The following is a 23,723-nucleotide window of genomic DNA, read 5'->3' as shown; positions in this document are numbered from 1 at the left end:
ATGTCGCAAAATTTGGTAACCAAGTGGTTAATCTTTGAGAATTACGGATTCACATAAATTAATTATATGAGATTATGTCCAGAATCAATTCGTAGACCAACGTATTTACGCAACCAAACACGCCCAATGATCCTTCAAAGATATATTTGAGAACAGCTATAGTCTGAAACTCCCTAAATAGTATCTATCTCTGACTTTTGTAAGCTGCAGGGGAAAAAAAGGCTGAAAGGAGTCTATTGTTGTAAGTTGTAACGGAAGAACGAAGCCGATCTGTGAAAACCCTAACCTCAGAAATCATTTCTTCTGTAGGAAAGAGTAATCTCAGAGTCAAAGGTGACAGATTTCTTCTTCCTTGAGCGAACAAGATGGTGTTAGCAGAGTTAGGGGGGAGCATCTCCCGTGCTCTCCAGCAGATGAGCAATGCCACCATTATTGACGAGAAGGTACTCAACGAATGCCTCAATGAGATCACCCGAGCGCTTCTACAGTCCGATGTGCAATTCAAGCTAGTCCGAGATATGCAGGCTAATATTAAGAAGATTGTAAATTTAGATGATTTGGCTGCTGGACACAATAAGCGCAGGATCATTCAACAAGTAGGTTTTAATTTGTTTACCAAGTTCACATATTGCTGCTTGATTATTAATTCCCTCTACTGTATTCATTTTTGGAGATGTGAACTAACGAACGTGTTCGTGCAATTCGTGGACAAGACTTAATTCCCTTTATTTACTCAAATGGATGTTTAAATAATCTGTTTTCTTTGCCATAGTTGTAGTATTATTCGAAAACTAAGAGCAGAATAATATGTCATTAAAAAGTTCTTATGCGGAGATACGTAAATTTTTTTTGTCCGGATTGCAGAGTGACTGTGTTCATTAGGGCCTTCTGGTCTCTCAAATGACTCCTTATGGGAATAATTTTTCCTTCACAGACGTCAGCAGCAACCTGCGTTTCTAAAGGACATCAAGGGAGATTGCCCTAATGCCCCCCTGCAACTTTTCTTTGATTGGACTTCAACTGGCATGATCAATTCTTACATAGTAACTGGAGTTTCCTCCTTGCTTTATTTCCACCACACTGTCTATATGTTCCGTGATGTCAAGGTCCAAAAGCTATATATAATGGTGATGTCAAACCTTTGCCATCTTATTTTGTGAATGGCAGTAATTCGAATACACGAATCTTATTGGAGTCAACATTCGTTCTCCTCACAAATTAATTAGAACTTCTGTCCATCTACTGTACAAACTTTTAAGAGTAGACAGATCCTCTAGTTGATTTGCTGACCTGAATGTGCTTCATATAATCTAACAGTACTTACTGTCCACCCATTTGTCAACTGTAATCATATTTTCTGTAGAACTTCATCCATACCAACCCTTCGGAAGCTAAAGAAAACCGAAAACATCGAATTGAAGCTTACCCTTTTGTCAAGAAGATACAAACCAAACCCTTAGGACGAAACATCTGGTATTTGATTTGCTGACCTGGAGATGCTTCATACAACCAAAGAGTTCTTATGGCCCTCACTTTTGATAACAAACTTGAAATTGTTAGTAAATTATTAGGAATCAGGATTTATGAGTTCACTATCTTAATATTTCTTAAGATCCAAGGATATAGAAGTCTTGAAACTGTGGAAGGAATTAGGATCTTAGAGTTTATCACTTTGGTGTCTTCTATATCAACTACCTGTTGGTTCCTGATATCATATTTGGATCTGCTACCTTAAAATGCAAAAGAAACTCCTACAAGTTTTACTTTGAGAACCAAAATTGTGATGTTGATTCTAGAGAACAATTCTAGTTTTTTATAGAATATCTTTTACACGGCATTCGGGAATTGGTGCATAAATGTCTAAATAGGTTGTTGAGTTTGGAAACTGGAACCCTTTCCAACTTACTGGTTAAGTAGGGAAAAAAATTTATATCAAATTACCAATAACCCCGGATGTTTGTAACTGCAGACCTGGGTTTCTAACCATGTAGATCACAGTTGCCCAAAGGTGTGCATTTAGCTTACTGGTTGAAATATCATAATTTAAATCTACACCTTGTGTAGACCAAATAATGTAAGACTAGAACCAGAATAGGTCTAATCCCAGGCAGGATCAAATAGAAAACCAAAGTCTTAGGAGAAAGAGGCATGAACCGTATATCTCAGAGAGGTCACATTTCTTTGGGTTGGTAGTAATGGAATGGTTTCATTATCTAAAATGAAGAACTTTTCCTTCCAAAAGATCAGTCCAATAATACAAGAACAATGGGATGTCAAATTGGTAACCACAAGTGAACACGAGAAATAAATAATAGAATCCTTCAAATCAGTAGTGACCTGTTGAAGCTGCAATTGAAGTTGAATAATCGCTTGAAAAATTAAGTTTATCTCCCCAATAGAAGGAACCCATCAGAATAAGAGAATGGAGATTGAGCAGCAATTAGGGTTTTGAGAAAACCCTAGATTTTCCTATTTCGATGTTTGGATTGCTCCTGCTATTCAGTTGATGGAGATGTACCCTGATAGCAATGATCTTGATGTAGTAATCTTCAAGAAATCGGTGTGACAATTAGTTGAAAGAAATTCCAAAAGCTTGTAGCACTCTTGAACTCGATTTGACTGAAACTAGGGGTTGGAAAACAGACCTGGGTTTCTAACCGTGTAGATCACAGTTGCCCAAAGGTGTGCATTTAGCTTACTGGTTGAAATATCATAATTTAAATCTACACCTTGTGTAGGCAAAAGTATTTAGGAATACAGTGAGTCCCTAATTTATCAAAAAAAAATTATAGAGATTTATGAGTCTCCAAGGCCCTAGTCGTAGGGTGAAGCCCATTAAATGAAATTGGGAGAGCACCTTTTGACTAATTGACTTCCTTTAGATATGAACAAAATTGTCGTTTTTGAACTGTTACAATACCAGAATATAAAAACCAGTAACCAAAGAGAAGAAGAAGAGATTGAGAGAGACGATGAGAGGCTGCTAGAAAGGCTAACAACCAATAGATGCAGCCTCCCCCCTTCATATCAATATATAGTAATAGATTACATGAATTCCTAGTAGGAATAGGAAGTTCTAAGAGGAATAGGAAAGCAACCTGCAAGCTAAAATAGTCCTAGACTAAATAGGAAAAGAGAGAAGAAAAACCAAAAAGAATCAAACTCCCAACAGAACTACTGTGTGGGACTCCTCACAAGTGATCCACGATAGGAGGACACTCCCCCTATCATGGTAGCTTACAACAAAATTCCAATCCACACGGTTTAACATGGACCATTAATGAACTCTATGTTAAATTGTTGTAACTTGGTTCCCTACTACCATTTTGTTAAATTCTATAAAAAAAAAGGGGTCCCTCCTTCCTTGTCTTCTTAGTATCTATTTCACCAATTTTAAGGTGCCTGTGCTACTTTTTTTTTTTTTTTTAATAAATTCTTATTGATCCTTCTGTTATCAGGTGAAATTTTCTTTACATTTTTATCATTTCTTTCTCATGCATTTAGCTATTGTCCCCATTGAATATGTTGTCACTAATATTCACTAAATTTATAAATTTTTGTGGCACTGATTCACTTTTGGCTTCTTATGATTGAATGGATTGATGTCACAATATCCAAGTCCGTTTTCATAATATTGCTTGAAGGAATCCATTTCTCTTCATGAATTATCTTATATGAATTGTTATTTGTGTCAACTATTGATCATCCATTTCCCAAGCTTCCTCCATCTGAACTGTCCATTTTGTGAAGTGTGAAACCATCTTTTTCTTCTCTGGTGAAGTGCCAGAAAACTCACCGGGAAATGCAATCAAACCTTCAAACCTGAATCAAGAAACCCTAAATTGTTAATCATGAAACCTCTAACATTAAACAAGAAACCCTAAATTGTTAATCATGAAACCTCTAACATTAAACAAGAAACCTAATTCTGAAAATTTGTGAATGCTTGCTGGAGGTGTAAGGGGAAAGAAGAGAGATCATTGTTGGAGAAGAAAGATGGTAAAGGAGAGATCATTGACGGAGAAGAAAGGTGGACGAGAGAGCCGAATTTGCAGGGAGAAAGGAAGAAAGGCCAGGTGTTGCCATCTCCACTGTCATCATCAGCAGCAGCTATCACTGGAGAAGAGAGTGGAGGAAGAAAGGTCATCGCCTGAAAAGAAAGAAGAAGGAAAAATCGGATTTGCAGGGAAGGAGTGAGATAGATGAAGGAGGAGGTTGGCCTGATTAGGAAGGAATAGTAAGGTGGAAATTACCCATATACCCTCATATTTAGGGTTACCTTATGTTATGCTTCAGGGGTAAATAAGGATTGTGATATTTTGGGAAATCACATTCCATTGTGAGTTTAATATTCTCCCAAGTAAATTTGGCCCTCCCTTTTTTTTTTTTTTTGGGGGGAAGGGGAGGGCAGGGTGCTGGCTTTCTTCCTTCTTTGCTCACAATCTTTTGGAAATTTGGTGGCTTCTCTTCTGTATCGATCTTTTGCCTTTTTCATGTGCATTTCTTTTACTAAAGATTCAGACTCCAGTAGCTGCTTGCTTTCTTTTTCCTTCAGTTATACCTTTATTAAGTTCACCTCAACTATACTTTATACTTTATTGATTTGTTATTTGCTTTCAGGCCATATTCAATGAGCTCTGCAAAATGTTGGATCCAGGGAAGCCTTCTTATACTCCAAAGAAGGGGAAAACAAGCGTTATCATGTTTGTTGGTTTACAAGGTATGTTACTTTGCAAAATAAATATCACTATCAATGGAACAAACTAATTTTATTCAATTATGAGAAAGCATCCAAACATCCTTCTCTACTAAACCATGTATCTAAACAGCCATGGATAAAAAATCATCTCTTTTTACCTCATCAAATATGAGTAATTAAACTTAAACGCCCTTCAACATAAATATGTCTGATATTGAAGAAAACTCCGACGCCTTTCAATAAATAAGAAAATGCTCACTGTTAAAATCATTAAAGTGAGGCTCTTTTGTCTAACTTTGTAGAGAGACGTCAGTGACTCTCCTGTTATCTATATCGGAGATGATGGTGATGTAGTAACTTTTGATCTCCTCAACCCCAATCATCAAACTGAATATTTTTCTGTCTTCTGATATTTCAATGAGGTGAATTTAAGAGGCAACCTATGTAGGTTGTTGGAAATGGAAAAACTGATTGGACCATGTGAATAACTCATTTAAAAGTCCAATATATGAAAATATTACTTTGATTTGTATGTTTCCTTATGAATGACATTAAATGTCAACTTAATAAGGGTGTACGCAGTGCACTAGGCTCCCACCACTGCAGGGTCTAGGGAGGGCATGAAAATGATATTTGGGATTTCACGTCTGCAGTTTGGTTAAGAGGGCATGAAAATTATATTTCTATCATTCTGTGTTTGAAATTAATCGTGGCCGCTAGGATTTATTTATATTAACAAATTTTTGTGGATTTCTGTTTCCCCCTGTTTTATGCAAAATCCTGCTTAATTTTTCCACTGAGTGTAAATCATGGATTTTACGGTAAACTAAGACTGCCCTTTGCTGTTAAATATGTCACCCTGACTACTGAGGCATCGATTTATAATCGGGTTCATTTACAGCTCCATATGGCTTTTCATCAGCCAAATGGCTGCAAGAAAGTAGCCTGTATTTTTTATATGCATGTATGGCTATTTATATTTTTGCCTCTTTGTTGTTCCCAATAACAGCATCTTATTTTCTCTGGAATATCCAGGTTCTGGGAAGACCACAACTTGTACAAAGTATGCATTTTATCATCAGAAAAAGGGCTGGAAACCTGCTCTAGTTTGTGCAGATACATTTAGGGCTGGTGCTTTTGACCAGTTGAAGCAGAATGCGACTAAAGCTAAGATTCCATTTTATGGAAGGTATTATTTTCTTGTTACATCTTCGCTGTTGTTGCAGTTGCTACATAAGATTCTTATAGTAAAGATTTAATGACATTGATACGTTTGTCAGTGAAATGATTGGCTGGTTAAGTATTCTATGTGTAAATTTTGGCCAATTTCATTGAGGAAATTGATGATCAAAGAGATCTGGAAATATTATTATTTACCTAAATTCATAATTATTTAGTTTTTGTTTTCATAGTTTTGCTTCTATTTATGTACGTGACACTGCTCCACACATTTTTTTTTTGAGGGATATAACATCAATTTCGTTTTCATCCACAGTTATATGGAATCAGATCCTGTGAAAATTGCGGAGGAAGGTGTGGAAAGGTTCAAGAAGGAAAATTGTGACCTTATCATTGTAGACACAAGTGGGCGCCACAAACAGGAAGCTGCTCTCTTTGAAGAAATGCGTCAAGTGTCTGAAGCAACGGTACCATGTTCACTTTCTCCTTTCATCCATGGCCCTTTTTATGCATTTATCATATGTTTATGATTATTAATTCTCTTTTAACTCAATGGTACAGAAACCCGATCTGGTTATATTTGTTATGGATAGCAGTATTGGTCAGGCTGCATTTGATCAAGCTCAAGCATTTAAACAAAGTGTTTCAGTTGGGGCTGTTATTGTTACCAAAATGGATGGTCATGCAAAAGGAGGCGGTGCTCTTAGTGCGTAAGTGTTGTTATATTTGGAGCTGCTTCATCTGGACACATGCAATAATTCTGTCTGCATTTACTATTTTATTGTAGTAGTTTCAGAAATGCCATAAATGCTGAGTTTTTTTTGTAAGTGTACAATTAGTCAGCATGGTCTGGTAAATCATTTCTTATTAAATTCTTTTATTTTGTTTGCATACACCCTGACAATACTGTGTAAGATCATATGCTTAAATTAGGTGGTTATCTATTCTATTTATGCATGTTGTTATGCTCTATATGTCTAAGCACTGGGTCTGGGAGATGACCCATTATTTCTTTACTTGTTGCCTGTTTTAATAGCCTTGATTCTACCATAGGCAGGAAGCAAGTGACAATCATGCAAGCCTGATACACAAAAGATCGTGTCGTCCTTCTCTCTGAAAGGACGGATTGCCTTGTCTTTTATTTACATTCGGTCTTTTCTTTGGCTGTAAATATATTAGTTATTATTAGTGAGGGAGAAGTAAGCCCCTCTGGAGCAACAAACGGCAACTTGGCATAATGAGTTGCTAAAACTATACAATAAGTACCCTCAACCCGTCAGGTTAGGTATGTATAGTTACATCTCCCCATCTCCTTGTTAAAATCTAAACTAGATTTACTACTTGATGTTCTGAATTTAGAAGCCCAGATGGAATTATATGTTTATTTTGAGCGGCATCTCTGTATGCTAGCTCACTACATCTCAAAGGTTCTCTTGTTGTCTCACCCCATATATGTGAACAGATTACTGCTAAGACTTCTCAAGTGCCTCCCTCTTTTACTGCCAACTTGAGCACTTCCAAGTTCTAATGCGACATTACATTCTATAGTATCTGGCATGATCCAGTGAATGTTAAAGGCTATAGTGATTCAAAGCATACCTCACTGGTGAGGGGAAAGTGAATTAGAAGATGATGTACCATCTATCAGTCAAAGCTTCAATGGATCGATTCTAATGGAAGATTAAAGAGTTAACAGCAAGGAGGAAGAAGAAGGGAAGAAGAGAAGAAGAGTTGGGAGAGAATCGGTTGTGTGTTGAGAGATTCTCAACACACATATTACTTCATTAATAAACTCCTCTAAATTACACAGGCCTCCCTAGGGAGGTAAAAGAAAATAAAACAAGAATAAGAAAAATACAACTTAGTCATGTCTTCTAACAGGACAATGACAGAACTACCCTTATACAAGATATTCTAACAACTCTAACACTCCCCCTCAAGCTGGAGAATAAATGTCATACATTCCCAGCTTGCACAATAGGGTACTAAATAGACTAAGAGTGAGACCCTTGGTGAAGATATCTGCTACTTGATCACCTGTCTTCACAAAGGTAGTACAAATGCACCCAGAATCCAGCTTCTCTTTGATGAAGTGACGATCAACCTCAATATGCTTGGTTCGATCATGTTGAACCGGATTATGGGCAATGCTTATGGCAGCTTTGTTGTCACAATAAAGTCTCATTAGCCCTTCAGTTGCAAAGCTCAAGTCTTGAAGAAGCCTCTTCAGCCACATAAGCTCACACACTCCATGAGCCATGGCTCTAAACTCGGCCTCTGCACTGGATCTAGCTACAACTGGTTATTTCTTGCTCCTCCAGGTAACTAGATTACCACCCACAAAGGTACAGTATCCAGAAGTGGATCTCCTCTCAGAGACTGAACCAACCCAATCAGCATTTGTGTAGCCATCAATCTGCAAATGGTCATGCCTGGCAAATAGAAGACCGTTTCCTGGACAGGATTTCAAATATCTAATGATGCGATATACTGCATCCAGATGTCCACCCCTGGGAGCATGCGTGAACTGACTCACCAACCCAACTGCATAGGAGATGTCTGGTTGTGTCAAGGAGAGATAGATTAGTTTCCCAACTAATCTTTGGTACTTACTTGCATCTATAAGAGAAGAGCCACATTCATCACCAAGTTTATGATTCGGATCAATGGGGGAAGTGACTGGTTTGCACCCCATCATCCCTGTCTCTTTCAGAAGATCCAAGACAAATTTCCTTTGGCAAATGTTGATTCCTTTCCTTGATCTAGATACTTCAATCCCCAAGAAGTATTTCAAGAGTCCAAGGTCTTTGATCTCAAATTGTTTGGCCAGAGAAGACTTCAATCTGTTTATCTTAGCAACATCATTCCCAGTTACCACGATGTCATCAACATAGACAATGAGAGCTGTAACTGTATCATTACCCCTCCTGATAAACAAGGTGTGGTCAGCTTGACTCTGATAATACCCATTCGTTAGAATGGGTTGTCTAAATCTCTCAAACCAGGCCTTAGGGGACTGCTTGAGGCCATAGAGAGCTTTCTTCAAGAGACACACTTTCCCTTCAGCTGAGGGACACTTAAGACCAGATGGAGGCTGCATGTACACTTCTTCTGCTAAATCTCCATGAACAAATGCATTCTTCACATCTAATTGGTACATTGGCCAATCTTTATTGGCTGCCATTGAAAGAAGAACCCTGATTGAGTTATGCTTGGCTACGGGGGCAAAAGTCTCCTGGTAGTCAATGCCATACACCTGACTCTACCCTTTTGCAACCAGCCTAGCTTTGTACCTTTCCATTATACCATCGGATCTATACTTGATTGTATAGACCCATCTGCATCTAACTGGAGTTCTCCCCCTGGGAAGATCAACTAGTGTCCAAGTATTGTTCTTCTCTAGATCCACCATTTCCTCAGTCATTGGTTACATCTATTTTGGATCGGATAAGGCCTCTGTGACATTTTTGGGAATGGAAGAAGACTCTAGTGCAGTGGAAAAAGCAATACCTGTAGGAGAAATGGAGTCATAGGAAACAAACTGGGCTATGGGGTTAGTACAGGCTCTCTTCCCTTCTCTCACAGCAATGGGAAGATCTAATTCAGAAGGAGGGGAATTACCTGACTGAGGAGGATGAGACTGAGGATGTGGATCCAAAGAGGGGTTTTGGCAGGGTTGCTTCCCTTTGCCCTTCAATAAGCATTCACCCCTTGTGAATACACCATCTTCTTTGAATCTTATTCCCTGGTATTCTTTTTTTTCTGCTAACATCACCATCACTACTAGCATCAATATCAACAACACCATCAGCATCAGCATCATCAACAACATCCACTTCTTTGTACTTTCCAATATCAAATAGGAATGGGGAAGTGGAGGTAGGCAAGGGAGATAGAAAGGGAATGACATCAGCATTCTGTTCACTGCTAGTACTCTCCCCCTGAACAGAATGTTGAGGGGAAGAAAAATAAGTGATGGACTCAAAGAAGGTGACATCTTTAGAGAGAAGTCGCCTTCGGGAAGGAGGATGGTAGCACTTATACCCTTTGGTTGAATCAGAGTAACCCAAGAAGATGCACTTGAGAGCTTTGGGATCAAGCTTGGTACGGGCTGATTTGTTGACATGAACATAACAAACACAACCAAAGACTCGTGGAGTCAAGGAGAAAACTGAGGATTGTGGAGAAAGAAGAGCCAGGGGGGACTTGGAGCTAAGGAGTGGAGTTGGCATCCGATTAATAAGAAAGGCAGCAGTAAGAAGTGCATCAGACCAGAAGGTCTTAGGCACATACATACCAAAGAGAAGACCCCTGGTGATTTCCAGCAAATGGCGGTTTTTGTGCTCAGCCCCCCCATTTTGCTGCGGGGTGTCAACACAAGCCAGTTGATGGATGATGCCATTATCGGTAAAGAACTGTTGGAGCCCCCCATACATGTACTCACCCCCCTTATCAGACCTAACAAGTTGGATTCGAGTACCAAATTGAGTACGGATAAGTTGATAAAAATCCTTAAAAGCATCACAAACATCACTCTTTTGTTTCAACAAAACAGTCCAAGTAGACCGAGAATAGTCATCCACAAATGAAACAAAGTAACGAAATCTAGACAAAGAAGTAGTAGGGGAAGGCCCCCAAACATCAGTATGAACAAGAGAAAAAGGTGCAGTAGATCTATTACCACGATAAGGGTAAGAAGTACGACAATGTTTAGTAAAAATACAAGATTCACATTGAAAAACATAAGATGAAGGAAAAGAAGTAAACAAGTGGGGTAACTGTCTCCTCGTAACAACAAAAGAGGGATGACCCAAACAGGATGCCAAAGCATAACAGACTCCAAAGTACTACGGTCACTCCGACCACAAACATAGGCTGCAGCAGTAGATTGATCAGGTAACCGTGGCTCAAGAAGGTAGAGTCCTCCTTTCTCAGCCCCATTGCCAATAACCCTCTTTGTCTCCAAATCCTGAAATACACAATAGGAAGGAAAGAAAGTGATACAACAATGTAAGGATTTGGTGAGATGACTCACAGATAATAGGTTAGTAGCAAAATCAGGAACATGAAGGACAGACTCAAGGGAAATAGAAGGAGTAACTTGCACATTACCCTTACAACAGACAGAAGAAAGGGAACCATCAACAACCCTTACCTTGTCCCGGCCAGAGCAAATGGAGTAGGAATCAAAGTACTATGACATACCAGTCATGTCATCAGAGGCTCCAAAGTCAATGATCCAGGTAGGTGTAGTAGGAGCATCAGATGAGACCTGCAGAGCTGAGGCAGAAGTAGTAGAGCCTCCAGAGGTAGAACCAGTAGCGGACCCTCCAAGGTGAGACATCAGCCGACCGAAGGCTGCAATATCATCCTATGAGAGGGAATCAGGAGCCAACTAGGGTCCAGGTGGGTCAGACTCAGATGTCACAGAGTGAGCCCGAGCTCCCCCTCGCTTGCCTCCACGGGCACTAGATGAACCACCACGCATACCAGGGGCCTGTCCATGTAGATCCCAACACCTGTCCTTGGTGTATCCAAGCTTGCCACCATAATCACATTTGAATTGCTCACGTTGATCTCCACGAGGTGGCCTTTGGCCTTTCCCCCCACTTTTCCAGTCTCTGTGGGAACTAGAAACAAGAGCAGATCTCTCTGTGGATGGTGCAACATCCATAGTGGTTCTCCTGGTTTCCTCACTTTGCAAGTAGCTGCACACTTCATCCAGAGATGGAAAGGGAGATCTGCCTAAGATTTGCAGGCGAAGAGGCTCATACTTTGGGTTAAGACCACCAAGCAAAATAAGGATCCTTTCCTTTTCTTGGCTCCTGTAGACCTTTGCCTGATCATCAGAATTGGACAATTGAAGGTTGTTGTAGTGATCATATTCCTCCCACAAGCTAATAACAGAGTTGTAGTACTCTGAGATACTCCTATCACCCTGCTTCATATGGATGATCTTTTGGAGGATTTGATACATCTTTGTTGCATCTCCAACTCTGTCAAAAACTTTGGAGACACTGTCCTAGATATCTTTCGCAGTCTCCTTACTCATAAACCTCCTACCTATCTCAGGTTTCATAGAGAATATCAGCCAAGTCATAACAGTGGAGTTCTCAGTCTCCCACTTTAGATAACCTAGATCAGTTGTAGCAGGAGTTGTGATAGACCCAGTAATGTATCCCAACTTTCCCCTGCTGCGTAGGGACAACTTCACAGACCGGGACCAATCCAGGTAGTTGGTATTATCCAACCTCAAAACAGAGATTTGGGTGTTGGGATTATCAAAGGAAGCCATGGTTGGGAACCCACTACTCAAGCTGCCAGCTGTAGTAGGTCCACTGACTTCAGAATCTTGTCCAGACACAGTAGACATAATGGGCAAACACTTCAACAATCAACCCAGTGTTTTTGCTCAAGTGGGGAGTATACTCAACCCAAACAAAGAAGACAAACCAGTACACAAATAGTGCTAAATCAACCAAATCACTAGGCTGAGACCAAGCCTAGAAAACAGCAGGCATACAGAGAGCAAAAAACAAGCATAACTCGGACCAAATCCTTCTAATAGCCAAGGAACTTCAGTTCATAACATCCAACAAGTGTACCATGATGCACACATTCCATTCTCAGCAACAAACAAGCACCCGATGCAGCAAGCTTCAAAAAAAGGCAAACAAGAAGCAGAAACAGAGCTGCTAATACCTGTACAGCAGCAAAAAAAGGCAGCAACAATCTTTCAATCTTCCACCTTCAAGAACAAGCTCTTAGGGCTTCAAAACAACACTCTCATATGACTTGAATGAGTCAAGTTCCAAGGCAAACCAATCTGCCAAAGGCAGAATCGAACTTGAAATAACCCATTGCTGGCGGAAAAACAGAGTTTGCTTCCAATGCTTCACAATAGTTGGGAGCTAAATACCCTTCCTCTCAACAACCAAGAGGTTAGGGGTCTGAGACAGCTTCCCTAGGCAATTCAAAAGCACTAGGTCTCACTCCAAGAGATGGAGGGAAGAAGGAGAACCAAGAGAAAAGCTTCACAGGCTGGCGGTAGCTAGGCAGGCATCTTCCAAAGTTTCAAAACACTTCAGCAGCTCTGAAAACTCCCTCCATATGGATTTGGTTTGAAGAATACTACTCCCAAGACTGTAGCAAGTATAGTATCTCACATATACAGCCTCTAATGGAACCCCCTTTACATTTATAGGGTTCCAAAGAGAGGAGAAGACAACCACTGAGCTGAGCTGACTCTCAAACCAGAGATGCTAGCTCTGATACCAAGTTAAAGCTTCAATGGATCGATTCTAATGGAAGATTAAGGAGTTAACAGCAAGGAGGAAGAAGAAGGGAAGAAGAGAAGAGAAGAAGAGTTGGGAGAGAATCGGTTGTGTATTGAGAGCTTCTCAACACACATATTACTTCATTAATAAACTCTTCTAAATTACACAGGCCTCCCTAGGGAGATAAAAGGAAATAAAACAAGAACAAGAAAAATACAACTTAGTCATGTCTTCTAACAGGACAATGATAGAACTACCCTTATACAAGATATTCTAACAACTCTAACACTATCTACGAGAGTCCGTGTCATGTAGGCACAAAATTCATGCATGTAGGAGATTTTCTCTGTTTGTAAGCAGGTGGTCCACCTTTTAAGTATATCCAACACTGCAGTTTACTAGGGAGAGGGGGGGGGGGGGAGAGATTTTACTTGGCAGGTGATTGTTATATGTTGTTTTCTGATCCTCTAGTTGCCGCTGACTAGCCACCGAACCCATTTGTCCCTTTTACTTGGGTCTTACTCTTCCTCTCAAGAGAGGCCCAAAACTTTATTAGCTTCAAGTGATTTCTTACTTGTTTTGAAAACGTTTCTAGTTGGCTGCCAAGACACAAACACGTGAATGGTAGAGAAGTATTCTGTCAGCCTTGCTCCTCTGTTTCTGGTCACCCTGTAGACTCATGTAGTCTAGATAGCTGGGTTATAGGCTATATTGGTTGATTGATTGCTGTTTTTAGTGACTTGAAGTAGAATTTTTTTCTTTCAGTTAAGGAATATGATAGAATGTTCTTAATTCACATGGTTCTCTCAGGATTTTTCCCTCAAGTAAGGTCATCTATAGCATCTAAAGGTTTCTCAAATATTTTTTGAATACAGAATCTCAGTAGTTCATTAGCTCTGTATCTGCAACTCTCATCGTAAATTTGGAATTTAAGATCACAAGATGTCCATTGAAAAGGGGTGCAAGTGCTGCCTGAGAGTAGGAAAATTTGATGGAGACACTATCGTTGTCCCAGGTCCAAACAAGAATGACTTGGTCAGTTGCACTGGCGCAATTGGGGATTTTTTCAGTACTTGGACCATCCTTCTTCAGTGACCTGAAATCCAAAAGACCCTCATCTGGACCTGGACCCAGACTCCCGCCCAGAAAAGGGTGCATGTAAATTGACTCCCCTACCAAAAAAAAAATTCTTAGTGAGTGTTCGTAACATTTTTTTTTCTGCAGTAAAATCAAGGCATTAAATTTCTGCTGGCAAGAAGTTTGCTCAATATTAATAGTTGCTACTGTACTACACAGGATATTGGATTGGAGTCTCTCTATGCATCAGTGTTGAATCACTGGCTTTATTGGCTGTGAATTGAAATGGGTAGGTTGCATCTTAGTTTTGGTAGAGCAGAAGAAAAAGAAGGCAAGAGAAAAGAAAGATTGAAGATGATAAAATAATAAAATGATTTGTCATTACTCACTATTCATCCTTTATATACATAGTTGTATTTTCTGGACAAAAAAAATCCTCTTAAAAATCTTTTAAGTACCAACAATTTTTAATCCCCCAAATGAGCAAAGTGTGTTACTTTCAAAGGGACTTGCCGGGTTTAGAGGGGTCCTAGCCAATCCTAATCCAATCAATGATTAATTGGTTGATCTGTATATCATATATAAGGACCAGATCTCTTGAAACCTTATTAACATTCAACATTTTGTAGGTGTACTCTAATCACTAAGCTTACTGTAATTTAGTAAGAGCCTGTTTGTTTGTTGGATTTGTTTATATGTTTTAATTTATTGCCAAAAAAAATTCTAATTCAATATTCACATTATATGTGCAGCGTTGCAGCCACAAAGAGTCCTGTCATATTTATTGGAACTGGAGAACACATGGATGAGTTTGAAGTTTTTGATGTTAAGCCATTTGTCAGCCGCCTTTTAGGTTACTTCTAACTGCACCTTCGTCTTACTGTTGTGGCATATTCTGTTTGGTGTACTAATACCCCGAAAGTTTGTCATCTCTTAAAATAACAAAGTAAAATCTCACATCTTAAGAAAGCTTTATCCAACTTCTGTTTTAACTAGGCATGGGTGATTTGTCGGGTTTCATGGACAAAATTCATGAAGTTGTGCCTATGGATCAACAGCCTGAGCTTCTGCAGAAGCTTTCTGAAGGGACTTTTACTTTGCGTATCATGTATGAGCAATTCCAGAACATACTCAAAATGGGTCCTATTGGCCAGGTCTGTTATGTATACTCTACTTTGCCAAAGATTGTTTAACAGTATGTGGCTTCACTTGTGTCAAGTTTTTATTGAAGAAAACGAATCTTATGTGAAATCTTTCTTATTTTCTTTCTAGAAAAATCTTTTCTTTTGACTGGTTGTGATGTTCTGTTAAAATGTGACAAACTCAGTCATTCTATATGAACAAAATTCTTTTGTCCAAGAATATTGTGGTTATGTTTTACTCAATAAAGGAGGAAAAGTGTTTCTTGTTTAGAAATTGTGAAATATTTTGCTTATCATGTCACCTTTTAGTTTCTATTGATTCTCAGAAGTTATTCGGTTATTCCCAACTTGGAAAAGTTCTCCTGTGATGATTTTGTCATATTTTAAACACCTCTTAATGTTCTTGATAATTTTTTTCTTTCCTTGCATTTTAATTATGAGACACCTTCATCATGGATAGGGCTAATGTTACTGTGTGGTTATTGTGATTCGAAGAAAGGGGTGGTGCAATGGTATCAAGGTCTGCAAGCCCTACATCCTTTTGTGGTTATTGTTCTGAATGATGTCCACCTCTTAAGACAGTTTCAGTTCCCCATCCCCCTCCCTCTCTAGTCTATGACTGTTTGAAGATTGAATTTTGGTAATTCATGGTCCTAGCGGTTTAGTGGAGGGCCGTATATTCATTTTGGAATAATCAAAATGGAAAGTGAAGATTGATGTCTCGATGGTAACTTTGGCTTTGTATGGCAACGCTTCTGTTTTTTTTTTTTAGTTTTTTTGGGTCTAGCACAGTTTTATGTGTTTCTGTGTTTTTTTGAGCGTTTTTGGGTCTTGAAATGCTGAATGGTAACACTGGGGAAAAAATGTTTCTGAAACTTATAAGAAACAAAAATCTGTATGGGTCGCACTTAACAGAATCGTTTCTACTGTTTACCAAAAATTACATAATTGCCACCTACACCATGGCTTTTATACTTACGGTTTTTTAAACAAATTAAGAGGTAAAAATAAAATAGACACATATTAAAATTAAATTAAACTTAAACCATTCAGAATCCAAAGCCAAAAAAAAAATCACAAGTTGCACCATTATTTCCTATCACCATGAGCAAATAAACAAAAAATATCCTTAAGTTACATCTTCCAAACCAACAATAGATAAAACCAACATCAGTCTAGAGTACGAAGGAGTATGGACTTCCTATGTGCGGGGCATGAAATCAAGGCTTCTCTCCATTGAGGGTCAGACATCATCCTTTTAAGTGTCTTCTCATATGTAACCTCATCCAATTCATACCCTGTCTCAAGCACTTCCAAGGCCCTTGTAACACTATACAAGTCTGTTGTATGCTGGGTTGATGCACTAAATAGGGATGCATCTCTCTCTTATCCTTGATCTACTCATGTCTTGAATGGCCTTCATGGTTAGTGCCCAAATGCCCAATCACTAGATCTGCTCCTCCTCTTTGTATTAGGAGTCCTATCATGCCTGTGGGTTGGAGGTTGGCTTCGAGCCGATGTGAGTAGGTTCAGGTTGAGTATTGAGTATGTCATCTATACCATCAGTTGAGCTAAACTCATCAATAGACTCATTGGCATCCCTCTCCGTCTCAGTTGCCTCGATATGAGCAAATGCATTTTGACCATCCCTCCATCACTACTTGCGTATGTAACACCAAAAATCATGCACAACTTTGGCCACTGTGGAAGTCCATGTTTCTTAAACTTAACCCATGTATGGTTTTCTTGATATACATTAGTATTCAAAATCAAATACACAATAGTAAGGCATATAAAGCCATCCTATTTATCTTTAAAAAATAATTTAATAATAAAATTATAATCATACCTCTAAATGCCAATCCCATATTGAGTCATCATCAACAGTACAGGTTCTTGTCACACTATTCCAACTAAAGCCGGTTGTGTCAAGTAATTTTTAAAACTACTGTACTCCTGTCTCAGTTTGTTCATCTTGTTTCTCATTTGCAAATAAGAATACTTGACACTGGTAACTTTGGTAAACTCTTCCATAATGTTTCTCCACCCTCCCTTGTTAAATGTACTTGTTGTTCGGTTGCCCTCTGTTACTTGACTTACCATAATGTTGACAAAGATGTCAATATTGTTTTGACTCCACTTGACATTCTCATTTTGTGAACTTGCCATTTTCCGAACTATTTAAACAAACAAATAGATCAACAATTTTTAACCCATTTGGTTTTATAATCAAAGAAGCTATTTTCTCAAAGTAATAAGTTCCCAAAGAAAGAGAAACAATATTACAACAAGCTTAAAAGAAGAAGTTTAAGAGATATTTTACTTTCCAAACCTGTAGGACAGCAAGCTTAAGAGATATTTATATATACTATCAAGCATTTGGCTTCAAGGAGCAAGAATTGACAGTATTGAAAATGCAAGAAAAAGGGCTGCTTAAGATTGAGCTAAGCATGTTCAAAGTTGGATCAATATAGAGAAAAAATCATGGCAATAAATGGAACAGAGATTGATGGAAGAGACTTTAATGAATCTGGTCAATAACCTTGATTTGAAATCCAATTTTAAAATCAAACCATTCAGGGAAAAAAAAGAAAAAAAGAAACTGATAAGAATGATAAGGAGAGAAGTGAACAACCTAAATTGTAAGAGTAACTAATGCATTACATCATAGTCAGCAAATGAGTCATATAGGTCAAGAGCAAATTTAGGATCATAAAAACCAGATTTCTGGCTAAGACTATTACATTTTAAAGTACATTGATGTCGTAATCAATACAATCCAATGCCAAGAATTTTGAATTCATGGATCCTACGACCATGCATCAAAAGATTTCCTAGAAAACAACCTAAATTCCAAGTGCTCTATGTTTATTTCCAGAGGTCTATTTAGTTGCACATAAACCAAGTGATCTGATAGCTCTTTATACCCACTAAATCAAAGGTCTATATCAAGATTCAAGATCTTGGGTTTCGACCAGGCTGAAATCGAGATACGTTCGAAACCTACCGAAACCAAGTCAAAACCTGGTACTTTTTCCCAGTCAACTCAAGACAATGGTTTTGAGGCCCAGAAATGATTTTTAGGTCTGATTTTTTGTATATAGCCTATTTTTGACAATTTAAACACAATGCATGAACTATTTTCACACACATAAAAAAAAAACTCAAAATGGGACTTGTGGTTTTTTACCCAAGTTTACTAGTGTACGCACAATGTACTGAGAATCATAGTTGTCAAGACAGACACTTATTTATGCTAATTATCATTTAAGTAAATGTTTTTGTTTACTTAAGATATTATTCATAAATAAGCAAACACCCCCTATTTGATTCCAATAAAAATAGTTAAAAAATAAAGTTCTAAAAGGATATAAAGTCAACCCCCCCAATTCAAGAACAAAAACTGGATTTTCGACGGTAGGTGAAATTTTCAACTTTTAAATGCTGGGGTTTTTCTCAAATCTATAAATTCCATAAATCCTAATATGGTAAAACATTGCTAAAAACCAAAAGTGCGGTAAAATATTCATTTGTTTTGATGTCTAAAAAATCATTTTCATTCAGAGTCATTTTGACAGCATTTGCGTACACCAAATTAACTTTGACCGGAACATAACTCCTTCAATATAAATCAGATTTAAGCAATCTTGGATTTGTTGGAAAACTTATGCTGTCAAAATGGCTCTAAATGGAAATAATTTTTTAGATATCAAAAGAAATGAATATTTTACTGCACTTTTGATTTTTAACCAATACTAATATGGTAGGACACAGTGTACTAAAATTCTTCATGTAAATAAAATTAAAAAAGGGGTTGTGGGTTACATTGAAAATTGAAAGATCTAAAATGATGGGCAAACTACAAACCATCAAGGCAGCTAAAGGCCTAAATTTCAAGCTTGAAACTTTAAAATTATATACAAATTCCAGCCCTTATTCAAATTTCGGGCTCAGCCCTGCCCATAGTCCGGTGGGCTGGAGCCCAGAAATCCCTGCCCGAGGTTGGGCTAGGCCTGGTCCAAGGCTAAAGTACCCCTAGACTGGGGTCTGGGCCTTCAAAGATCTGGGCCTAGCCATACCCAATTACACCTCCAATGTCTTCGTTTTATTTTAATTTTGTCCGTTTCTTGAATTTTCTTAGAGTTTGGGGTATATTGTAGTTTCAGAAAGGTTGATTTTAGTAATATAAAAAAAAAGAGAGAGAAGGTTTGAGGTTGTTTTATGTTAGGGGTTTTAGTACTAAAGAGTCAATTAGGAGCTTCAGTTTCTAACTTTCATACTTTACTAGAATTAGAAGCTGAGTTGCAGCATATTGGAGGATATGTTTGAGCTTCTTTGAGAAGAGATGCTGCTCTTTGTTTGGTTTTGCAGATTTGCTGTCAAAGTTAAGGAGATCCGTAAGTAGCTGGACTAGAAGATTACTTAGTTGGAAAGTAGTGAAATTTGAGGCTTGAGATTATATTATGCTGATTCCGAGCCTGACATTCCAGAAGGCTGCAAAACCAATTAAACCCCCTTTTTTATCCGGGAAAGTTTCTTAAGAACTAAGTGTCAGGGTGACCAGAACTATGTGCTCCTTTCAGGGGTCACCCAGCGAGCAAAGGCACCCTGATGCCTGAGGTGATATGAGGCACACTTCTGTAGTTAGATATGTATAATTTATTGAAACACTGTAACATGTAAATATCAATTATTCACAGAATTAATTAGAAGTTGGCCCAAATAGTCTAAGAGCAAATAGAGTTGCGACAAGCCTAAAAAAGAACCTTAATATGTCATATACTTGATTTTTCTTTTCAAAAAAAAAAGAGAGGACAGAATTGCTCCAATACATGATAAGTTAAGAGAAATTCGTTTGAGGTGATATTGACAAATGCAGCAGAGGCCTTTGAATGTTCCAGTAAGAATGGGTTATATTATTCAAATTGGAGGAGCGAGCTAAAAGAGCCAGGTGAAGGCATACAATGACTACAAGAGAAGTGGTGAGGAAAGACATGCGTAGTTTAGGACTTGTAACAAGTATGGCTTTGCATAGAGTTGAGTGGAGAAAGATGATCCATGCAGCCGGACCGATTTAGTTGGGATAAGCATAAGGCTGATTTGAGTTGAGTTCAGTCGAGAATTGCTCAAATAGACCATGGCAGTAGAGTTCACTAACATATATATTAAAAACTAGAAAACATATTCTATGGAATACATTAAAGATAGTAACAACTAATAAAATGTGACAATAGCTTCATTGAACTATAGCAAGAAATACTAACCAATCTGATGATTAAAAAGCTTACATGTAATTGCAAGAAATACTAACCAATAAAACTACCATACTGGGTTGTTGATCTCCATTAAAGTTGTTAGGCCTTACAAGAAGTGGTTATGCTTAGTTTTCTCAAGTAGAGCACCCAAACCGCAGAAGTAATGCAATCTGAAAATCCAGATTATGGATCTTAGATGCAAGCAGGCGCAATGGTCAAATCTATCAGCAGAACTGAGATAAAGGAAGCAACTGCATTGTTAAGGGAAGAAATCAGATTGATGGAAAAGGAGGGAAAGAGTTGAAATCAATCTTCTTGAGAGGAAGAAGAGAGAAGAAGAGAAGAAATCAGGTTTGGGATACCAATCTCGTATGCATTATGCACTGCTCAACAACACCAAAACTCATATTGATGAGGGGTGTATTGCATATATAAAGACTTAAAATTCCTAATTTGACTCATAAAAGGACTCCTAATCTCATTCACACACTCAATAAAGTAAATAAACTCAAAACATAATTCTATTTAGCTATTAAGTATTCTAATCTAACTCAAATACTAAACTACTAATCTCGTGTGCTAACTTTACCCCCACTTTATGGGCTTATAAATTAGGCCCATTACATCAATCAACCCAAAAAATAAAGAACCCTAGATCCATAAAACCCAACCATGAGCCAAAATAAAGTCTTCTGAGACCCGATTGACCAATTGGACAATTTTAACTGCATCAAGGGGCCAACAAAGGAACAACACACTTAAAAGGTATAAATGGCAACGAAGGCATGTGCCTTAATGACATAGTACAAGGCGCAAGTGATGAGCCTCGACACCCTTCATAAAGTTGGGTCCCTTTGGCTGGGTTTTGATAATCTATTGAGGTAATAGCCAGAAATAATTATACAGGGCTTCCTAGGACCTTGCTGTTGGCTCTGTTTGTGGGTTTAGAATTGCTGGATCCGGATGAAACTGGTAAGGTTTTTTATGTTCCAACTCTACCTTCAGTATCCGGAATTCCAAAATTCTTTGAGCAATGCTTGATTCGTTGTGAAATTTCTAAGTTTCTTGGTTTTCAGACTAACCCTGATATTACCTATCAACATTACTGGGTTGTTGATCCCCTTTTAAGAGGTCTGATTGAACTGACATTTGAGGATGTTTATCTGTCAATCTCCTATAACTGTGTAAAATTTCATTAATTTGGAATCTCCAATGAGTTTTTGTAAATCTAACTAGAACATAGGCTTTGTTTTTGTATAAATCCAGATTTCAAATCCAGATTTCAACCCTGTTGCTTTATTTGGCTGAATTAAGAATTACTTCCAGTTAGTGTTTGAGTTGACTGTGTGAAGCTTATGGGCCACATCACTTGTGGCATTAGGATTATCTTCGTTCTATTGGAATCCCCCCACCCCCCTCAAAAAAAAAAAGAACCTAATATTATAAACCACTCTTGTTACCATGTAGGTTTTCTCAATGCTCCCAGGATTTAGTGCCGAGCTAATGCCCAAAGGCCGTGAAAAAGAGAGTCAGGCAAAGATCAAACGTTACATGACTATAATGGATTCCATGACCAATGATGGTAACTCTAATCTAGTCTATGCTTTCCTTACCCCCAAAAAGAAAAAATCTAGTCTCAGCTTTTAATGCATATTAACTGGTTCTTTTTTGTCTTGCTGTTGAAATTTGTGGGCTAATCCATTCTCCCTTAAAGAGATTGTTTTTTAACATATGTATGAACATTATCTGACTTTGTTTTGTTTTGTTTTGTTTTGTGTATACCTGTTGCATGTAAACTTACAAATTCTTATTCAGAATTGGATAGTTCAAACCCAAAGCTTATGAATGAGTCACGGATCATGCGGATAGCACGGGGTGCTGGTCGTGCTGTTAGAGAAGTTATGGATATGCTGGAAGAATATAAGCGTCTTGCCAAGATCTGGAGCAAAATGAAAGGCCTGAAGATTCCAAAGAAGGGTGACATGAGTGCATTATCTCGAAATATGAATGCACAAAATATGAGCAAAGTCCTTCCTCCACAAATGCTTAAGCAAATTGGTGGCATGGGTGGCTTACAAAACCTGATGAAGCAAATGGGTTCTTCAAAAGATATGATGGGGATGTTTGGAGGGGAGAAATAGTACTAATTAAATGGGGGAATCCAGAATGGAGCTATTACTGAGAACTGAGAAAGGGCATAACTGTTTAAGGTTTCTACAGGATCGAAGCATTAATTACATGCATATCAACTTTACCTGGTCAAATATCTAGTGTATTGGTAGAGATCTTAGTTGTCAAAGTGACAAGGCATTTTCCTTGTATTCTTGATGTTTATGTTTGGAATGCAAGAAAAGAAAAGAAAAGAAAATTTTGAAAAAAGATTGAAAAAGAAAAAAAAAAGAAAGGTATCGATATTTTTATCTCATTATGTTTTTTTTTTTTTTTTAGTTCATTTTTTTTTGCACTTCCAAATATAGTTTTACTGATCTTGTACCCCTTCTGCATTCATAGAAACAACTTAGTATAGTTTAATTTAACTACCTATGGTTATAAGGAGTTGTCACTATCAAAGATAAAATATCATCATAAAAAAGACAAAGCCCCATTGTGACATGAAGTTAATGTACGCTTGAAATCTCAATTCCCTTAATTAACCCCTTTATTTTTATGCAGGTTGAACCGGATGTAATGCATGAATTGATGAGGTCAACCCAATGATTCAATGACAACTCCATGGAATTGTTTGTCTATCTTTAGTCTTAGATCTAGCAGAAGTAATTCAGAACTTCACGGTTTCTACCTTTAAATTATGTAAATAGTATTCACATAGTTGGGTTCCTTCAAGACTGGGCCACAATGGCGACCATGGATCATGATACATTCTATCCTAAATCTGCTGTAAATATTTGCCTTTAATAATATATTTTGTCTTTTATAAAAAAACAAATACATAGAAAAAACTGTGTGTGAGCATTACCCAAAGGGTTGATCTTGGTGTAATCACTCTTGATCATAAGGAGTAGTCACCTCCACGTGACGTACAAAAGACAAAATGTTATTGTTGAAAAGATAAAACCTTATTATGATGCTGACA

The 23,723-nt window shown here is 38.0% G+C and overlaps 1 protein-coding gene across 2 annotated transcripts; it reads left to right on the top strand.

Moving 5' to 3' along the window:
- Nucleotides 1-223: 223 nt before the first annotated feature.
- LOC122656809 (signal recognition particle 54 kDa protein 2-like) lies at nucleotides 224-22,985 on the top strand. Of its 2 annotated transcripts, none has more exons than XM_043851471.1 (9): nucleotides 224-596; nucleotides 4,621-4,720; nucleotides 5,735-5,888; nucleotides 6,195-6,345; nucleotides 6,440-6,588; nucleotides 14,985-15,085; nucleotides 15,229-15,386; nucleotides 22,097-22,211; nucleotides 22,445-22,985. In XM_043851471.1, exons 1-9 carry the CDS (start codon nucleotides 366-368, stop codon nucleotides 22,768-22,770), a joined length of 1,485 nt encoding a protein of 494 aa, XP_043707406.1. In that variant the 5' UTR covers nucleotides 224-365; the 3' UTR covers nucleotides 22,771-22,985. The 2 variants fall into 2 exon arrangements, with proteins under 2 accessions (XP_043707406.1, XP_043707407.1); XM_043851472.1 differs by lacking the exon at nucleotides 22,445-22,985 and adding an exon at nucleotides 22,269-22,301 and having other exon boundaries at nucleotides 227-596; nucleotides 22,097-22,231.
- The last annotated feature ends 738 nt before the right edge of the window (nucleotides 22,986-23,723 follow it).

Source organism: Telopea speciosissima, chromosome 3 (genome assembly GCF_018873765.1).
Source record: "Telopea speciosissima isolate NSW1024214 ecotype Mountain lineage chromosome 3, Tspe_v1, whole genome shotgun sequence".
Lineage (NCBI taxonomy): Eukaryota > Viridiplantae > Streptophyta > Magnoliopsida > Proteales > Proteaceae > Telopea > Telopea speciosissima.
This window is presented reverse-complemented; position numbering and strand designations above follow the sequence as displayed.

Bases quoted from the DNA above. Each gene is read 5' to 3' on its own strand.
- LOC122656809 (XM_043851471.1), top strand. From the start codon at position 366: ATGGTGTTAGCAGAGTTAGGGGGGAGCATCTCCCGTGCTCTCCAGCAG. The intron at 15,086-15,228 runs GTTACTTCTAAC...TGTTTTAACTAG, and splicing joins ATTTGTCAGCCGCCTTTTAG to GCATGGGTGATTTGTCGGGT. The intron at 22,212-22,444 runs GTAACTCTAATC...ATTCTTATTCAG, and splicing joins GGATTCCATGACCAATGATG to AATTGGATAGTTCAAACCCA.